The 7,500-nt window shown below is 42.3% G+C and overlaps 1 protein-coding gene across 1 annotated transcript in view; it reads left to right on the plus strand.

Annotated features, from left to right (window-relative positions):
* ece2b (endothelin converting enzyme 2b) overlaps window positions 1-7,500 on the plus strand; it is a 132,104-nt gene that overhangs the window by 90,109 nt on the left and 34,495 nt on the right. The window contains exons 7-8 of the mRNA XM_063205646.1: window positions 2,509-2,574; window positions 5,964-6,152. Coding sequence (XP_063061716.1) covers window positions 2,509-2,574; window positions 5,964-6,152 — 255 coding nt within the window. The remainder of the gene's footprint in view (window positions 1-2,508; window positions 2,575-5,963; window positions 6,153-7,500) is intronic.

Genomic DNA, 7,500 nt, shown 5'->3' on the forward strand with positions numbered 1-7,500 from the left:
TCAAAAGTTGTTGTGGCTAGGCTGACAGCTGGGAAACTTTATCGTTTTCTCCACGGAGGAGGGGCCAGGAGGCGGGACGAGGAGACAAGCGCAAGTGGAGGAGACAAGGTCGCATGTTGCAACGCACTCTTTTACTTCATGACATAAGGCGTTTTTTTTCTATTACAAACATTAGTTTACATTACATTACATTAAACTTTGCTGACACTTTTATGTAAAGTGACTTACTTTTATTTACACTTATATCGATGGAATTAGACATTTTTCTATTACAAACTTTAGTTTACATTACATTTCATTACATCACACTTCGCTGATGCTGTTATCCAAAGTGTCTTACTTTTATCTACAGGATATAGTTATAGTCCTTAGAGCAATGTGGGGTTAGGTGATTTGCTCAATGGATGGAGGTGTTGGGAGAGGTAAGGGTGGGATTTGAACCTGAGACCCTCTGATCTAAAGATTAGGCCACAGTTTCTTAAATGTGACAGACATTAGAAAATTGGTGCAATGTGGATGGTGGATAGAGTTCTATCACTCAAGACCAGCAACCAGGCTTATCTTATTCTTCTGACCCCTCCATCCAAGACGGTAAGAAAGCTTAGTTGCTTAAAGATGATGGACAGTAAGATTCTGGTGTGATATTTGTGATTGAAAGAGTCCTATCGCTCGAACACCAACTCCGTCTCTGCCTACAGTGCATTTGTTTGCCAGAGATGGAACTGCAAGCAATAACACTTTCACTACGCTCCCATCAGAGCCTGATGGTTCTAAATCACTATAATGTTAGATGGAGGACTCCCTGGCCTGTCATGCATATTAGTCTTTATGACATATTTTTAATTAGCTATAATCGTTTGGTTAATGAGAAACCATTTTGATGCGTCTTATATCGCTCTAAATTCCTTCAAGTTGATCGACCTGAATATCTGATGGTGGAAAGAGCTGCTCATCATGAGAAGGTGAACTCAGGTCAGGATTTTAACCCCGTCAGCTTCATATCCAACCGTCTTAGCCTAGCCACTCTCGAGCCACATCAAGACGATATATATTTGTAAGTTATTGGGTTGCTTATTTCTTTCATGAATATCTTAAATAAGCTTACATTGCATTATATTATATGTACCTGCCATTTTCATCCAAAGAGGATATGATCAGCAACAAGATTTCAACAAATTTCCCTCGGGATCAATAAATGATACTCTACTCTACAATGTCATGCGAGACAGCGATCAGACCAGAGCTCTGAAGATGATTTAGACAGACATCGCTTATCATATCTTTACAACCACAGCCATCCCCCAGGGCCTGATATTGTTAAAGACATCATGTGGAAATGAATTGCAAATGTTACATAACCAATTGCCAGCGCTGCTGCTTTATTAAAGATATTCATGAGCGAAAGAAGAGGTCCCCGCACATTTCAGCGCCCTGATTGCACGGTGATTGCGCTGTGCAATTTGCGTGTGTTCTTCAGATCTAATAGAGGGCAAACAGGCTTGAATCATCACTTGGGTGAGGACGGTGCAGAAAGGCAGAATCATCAGTGAGCTGTATCGTGCTGCAGACCTTTTGTTCATATCCCTTTGATTCTGTTTTTCTTCTTTTCATCAAATGTGATCAAATGTGTATTAAAGAATTCAATGGTTACAACAAACAGCGAAGAACGTCTCAATCACTGTCATATTTGGTGTTTGTAGACGGGCGGCTGGAACATCACTGGGCCGTGGGACAAGGACATTTGTGCATATCCCCTTTTTAACCCATTTTAGCCTAAGCCCTTTTTGTGAAAAGGTGCCCTCTGCCTATTAAAACCTAAAAAGCTCAGCGTCCGAAGCACATAAAACATGAAATAAATTGCATTTCAAAGCTAGGACCCTCATTTTACATTAGAATTTGTTCATTCAGCTCCAACATACACATTGTTAATAAAATAAATTAAAATCTCAAGAGCCTGAATGCAGCGTATATGTCGCTCCAGGCTAAAATACATAAAAATAGTCACAATAACTAAACGCCATGGCTGCAGTAGTGTCATTTTTTTAATGTCATTGCTTGGTGAAATAGGTGTTTATTTATAAATGGGAAAAACAGATGTGTCATAAGTGTCATTATGCATTTACATGACAATTTATGCCACTTAGAGATTGCATTTCGTCTTTTTTGTGGTGCTGTGACAGCCATTCAGGATTATAACACCTCACAGTATGCAATCACACTCAACGCCATTTACTGTCAAGTAAACAACCCTTTGAATGGCACCCAATTATGGACCAAAATACTTAATATGCATCACAACGGAGGTGCATCACGGCTTGAATGACTGTAAATGGCAATAAACGGTTTCTATATTTGCAGGTCTTTTATGTCCTGGGTGTTGGGGAGATTACCTCGTTTCCATTCGCCGTGCCGGGTCGTAGGCTGTCGTGAATATGTTTTGACATCTGTGGCCTTGCCATTAGTGAGGCGCTGAGTGCTGTGTTGACCTGAGTGATTTCCCTCGTGCAGGTGGACCAATCGGGACTCTTTTTGCCATCACGTGACTATTATCTCAACAAGACGGCCAATGAGAAGGTGGGTCTCACTATGACTGCCTGTCTGTCTGTTTTTTCGGTAACACTTTATTTTAGGGATATATCTATTAGCACTAATATACAATGTGAATGCCTGCATAAGTAACTTGTAAGGCATGTACTAAGCAAAAGCTAAGGCCTACTAGGTCCTTNCTACGTTTGAATTGGTAATAAATCCCTTATTGTGCATGAACAAGATATTTGCAAATAAATGCCTAACAAATGTTTGATTTTTCTTTGTACATGCCTTTCAGTTACTTATACAGGCACATTGTATGTATTAGTGCTATTATATGTATCCCTAAAATAAAGTGTTATCGTTTTTTCTGTGTCTGTTTATCTTTCTGTTTATCTGACTGTGTCTTGCTGTCTATCTCTAGCTTTCTGTCTGTCTGTCTCATCACTGTCTGTTTTCACTCTCTGCTGCTTTCACACTCTGTCACGTTCTCCCATTCTGTCCATCTGTCTGTCTGTTTGTCTCCATAATGGGTCTCAGGTGTGGACTGTGGGTTTGGAGGAAAGAAAGAGGTTGTTATGCAAGCGACTGAGCGAGAGACAGATGAGAGTGAGAGATGAGAGAGAGCTAGAAAGAGGGCATGAGAGACATCAGAGAGAGGGAAAAAAGAGAAACAGGAAGAAAGAGAGAGCCATCGATGGCATTAGTATTCCGCCGTAACGTCGCCTCCAGGTCCTGAAATATAAAATGCTTTTCTTCATCTGCCTCTGTACCTCGAGCCTGACTCCGCTCCATGCATTTCAAATAAGCAACTCCAAACAGCAGCAGACTACAGTGGCCCAGCCCCTTCCCCTGCCCAACTATTCACATTCAGCTCTTGTCATTCAGTCTCTCTCTCTCTCTCTCTCTCTCTCTCTGGCTCTTTCTCGCTCTCTCTCTCTCTCTCTCTGGCTCTTTCTCGCTCTCTCTCTCTCTAGTCTCTCTCTCTATCCATCTCTCTCTCTCTCTCTCTCTCTCTCTCTCTCTCTCTCTCTCTCTCTCTCTCTATTTTTCTCTCTCTCTCTCTTTCTGTCTCTCTCTCTCTCTGGCTCTCTCTCTCTCTCTCTCTCTCTCTCTATCTCTCTCTCTCTCTCTCTCTCTCTCACCCCTAAAAACTTTCTCTGTCAAGCACTCATTTGCTTACTTCTTCCCTCTGATGTGCACTCACTTTCTCACAAACACTCTGTCTCTCTTTCTTTCTCCCCCAGTCTTGCACTTTGTCTTTCTCTTTCTCCAGTACTCACACTTTATCACTGTTTTCCTATGTCTCTCGACTTCTCTCTTGTCTCTCATACTCACTCCCTGAGCACAGTTAAATGTCAGGGATATTCCAGTTTTAAATTGAATGGTGGGAGAATTTGGATTTGCGCACGACTCGTGTAATCTCGTTATTCATTCCAACTAGGCCGTCCATGTTCCGGAATGTAAACGGAATACTCTGGAACTAGACTAAGTTTACATTACTTAATTTCACCATATCATCGTGTCGACATCTTGCAAACTATTTACAGTATGTTTACAAACAAAGTTTCTGTCCCCTCAATAAAAAGCAACTGTGTTTACAGAGAAACGCTAATCGGCTGATCTAGTCGCTAGTCTGTGCTAGCTGGATGATTGTTTACATGACCAAGCATACCAGCCCTGCGAATCAGGGAGGAGCACCTAGGGCTGCACAATTAATCGAAAATAATCGAAAATCGTGATAAATTAGTGAAATCGAAGTCGAAATTTTAATCGTAATTTAAACGTGGCAATAGGGACCTACCTTTGAGAGCGTCCTTGAAGCCAGAACATATTGACAGGCTGGTGTTTCTGGCCTTTACATAATTAGTACAATTCATTTTATTTTGCTCATCCCGTATATAATTCATTCTTGGTTATATTTCATCTTGTTATAATTTTCAAAAAATCAGCGAAATTCAATAATCGTGATTAATAATCGTGATTATGATTTTGACCAAAATAATTGTGATTATGATTTTTTTCCATAATCGTGGAGCCCTAGGAGCACGTCATAGTGATGTTGTCCAACCAGGACGAGTAGCCATAGCTCAGCGCTGCATGTCCTCGTATCTCGCCATTTACAACTGCTAAAATCAGCATTGTATGCGAATGCTTACGTGGGCTTTGGTGTCTTTAAATCCTTCCAACTATGAAGTCATATTCCAGTATTTTAATGTAAATGGACAGTGCTTTCGCAATAGAAACGATATAGAAACAGATTAATATATACTAGACCTTAGCTTTAAAACCGAATACTGACAAAACTCAGTTTGAACTCCATGAATCTAACTACACTCACTCAATCTTGTTCTTTTCACCCTCACCCTCTCTCTCTCTATTCACCCTCACCCCTTCTCTCCCCCTTTCCCCCTATCCCCCCCCTCTCTCTCTCGGTGTGGCTTATGGATTTTGGTTTTTGCGTGCTCTCTTAAACACCTGCTGGTCTCCAGTGTAGTCTGCCAGTCCCATAAACACCCGTGTCCAAATCCATGCTGCCCAGAGCTGAGCCGTGCGGTGGTTGTGTTCAGCACTCAGACCTCAGCCCCTCGAGTGCCTGGGGGATTACCTACTTCATTAATTGAATAAGCACCGCTTTTATTCCACCCCCTGCATCAGCTGTAGCCTTTTGTGTGAGGGGTCAGACTGTGTGCGTGCGCGCGCGCGTGTGTGCGCGTGTGTGCGCGCGCGTGCGTATGTTTGTATTTGTTGAGACATACTTGTATGAAAGTGAAAGTGTGCATGGTCTCCTGGATCATGTTTTAGCTGGGAACTCTGCTGGGGGCAAACAATTAAAGGCTAATTAATCTAATCCCCCTCTCTACATGTTGGTCTGTTCGTCAGTGCGCCACTGGGATATACTGTATATAATAATACCATTATGACAATAGTAGTCATGTTGCAATCGATTATTATAATGCAGTTCTTAACTGATGGGAATATTCTTACATTTATTTTTGTCTTATTTTGGTGTAAATGAGTCATTTAATTTATTGAAATATTTATTTTGTTTTGCAATGTTTTTCCTGCCAATCAGCAGAGGACCCCTCTAGCACCCCCTCGCGCCCTCCAGGGGTCCCCGGGCCCCACTTTGAAAACCATATTTACAATCCTTTGTGAGGTTCTGAAGGCGTTCCTGGACCATATTGGAGCTTGGGACTTTCCTGGGGGCATACAATTAAATGCTAAACTCTAGATAGATCTGATCTAATCTAGTCTAATCGAATCTGGTCTAACCTAATCTGTATATTCCTAATCGCTGGTCAGGTTCTGAAGGCGTACCTGGACCATATTGAAGCTTGGGACTTTGCTGATCTAATGTAACCTAATCTAATCTAATCTAATCTAATCTAATCCGATCTAGTTTAATCTGTATATTCCCAATCTCTGTTCAGGTTCTGAAGGCGTACCTGGACTACATGGTGGAGCTGGGCACCCTCCTGGGGGGCCAGAAGAACGCCACGCAGGCCCAGATGCAGCAGATCCTGGACTTCGAGACGGCCCTGGCCAACATCACCGTGCCGCAGGACGAACGCCGCGACGAGGAGAAGATCTACCACAAGATCACCATCGCAGAGCTCCAGGTACTGGCTGTGTGTTGGGGGCGTGTGTGTTTGTGTGTGTGTGTGTGTGTGTGTGTGTGTGTGTGTGTGTCTGTGTGTCTGTGTGTCTGTGTGTCTGTGTGTCTGTGTGTCTGTGTGTGTATCTGTGTGTGTATCTGTGTGTGTCTGTGCCTGTTTCTGCCTGTTTGTCTGTGTAAAGGTTTAAAAGGAAGGAAAATATATACCACAGAGTCACCATGCTGAGTTTTTCTGATGTGTGTGTGTGTGGGGGGGAGGGGGTCTGTGTCTGCATGAAATGAGAAAGTTCACCACAAGATCACAGCAGAGCTGTTGTGAGGTGTAGGTGTGTGTCTGTCTGAATATAAAAGGACACAATTTACCGTGAAAGCACCATAGCAGAGCTCTAGGTTTGTGTATGGGCAGAGAGGTAGAGAGAGAGAGAGAGAGAGAGAGAGAGAGAGAGAGAGAGAGAGAGAGGGAGAGAGGTGCAGAGAGAAAAAGAGAGAAATAGAGAGAGACAGGCAGACAAGCACTGTAGGAGTGCAATGGGGTGAAACAGAGTTTGCAATGTTCACCGCTTTTGTGGAAGGATAATAATAGCTAATCTGGGCTGGGTTTATGTGTGTGTGTGTGTGTGTGTGTGTGTGTGTGTGTGTGTGTGTGTGTGTGTGTGTGTGTGTGTGTGTGTGTGTGTGTGTGTGTGTGTGTGTGTGTGTGTGTGTGTGTGTGTTTTTGCTTCTGTGTGTAGGTGTTTGTTTGTATGAGGTACTAATGCCGAAGCGAGAAGAGGAGAAGTAGACCACATTTGATGTGTTTGAGCGCGCGCGCGCGTGTGTGTGTGTGTGTGTGTGTGTGTGTGTGTGTGTGTGTGTGTGTGTGTGTGTGTGTGTGTGTGTGTGTGTGTGTGTGTGTGTGTGCATGCAGTGTGTGAATACAAAAGAGCATGCGCTTTTGTATTATAAAAGGGGAATTAATCATTGTTGGCCTTTTTGTGTTTGTTTGCAACTGTTTTGTGTTGAGGGATGAGAATTGAGAATAGATGACGATTAATCATTGGTTGCTAGTAGGGTGTGTGCGTGTATGTGTGTGTGTGTGTGTGTGTGTGTGGGTGGTTGATGTTTAAGGGCGTAACGAAAAAAAACAAAAAACAAAAAAAAACGTTTTTCCAAATCGTGTAAAAACTGATGAAAAAAATTGGAAAAAATAGCAGGAAAATGAAGTCACACCACAGGAAATTCACTGCATTTTGGCCATTTTAATCCTTTTGTATACATGACTGACATAAGAGCTCATGCTAACTTGATAATGATATTGTGTTTAATATTACTATGTGTTTTCATTTATATAAAAACTGTTTTTCCTTCTATAA

This window comes from Engraulis encrasicolus, chromosome 8 (genome assembly GCF_034702125.1).
Source record: "Engraulis encrasicolus isolate BLACKSEA-1 chromosome 8, IST_EnEncr_1.0, whole genome shotgun sequence".
Lineage (NCBI taxonomy): Eukaryota > Metazoa > Chordata > Actinopteri > Clupeiformes > Engraulidae > Engraulis > Engraulis encrasicolus.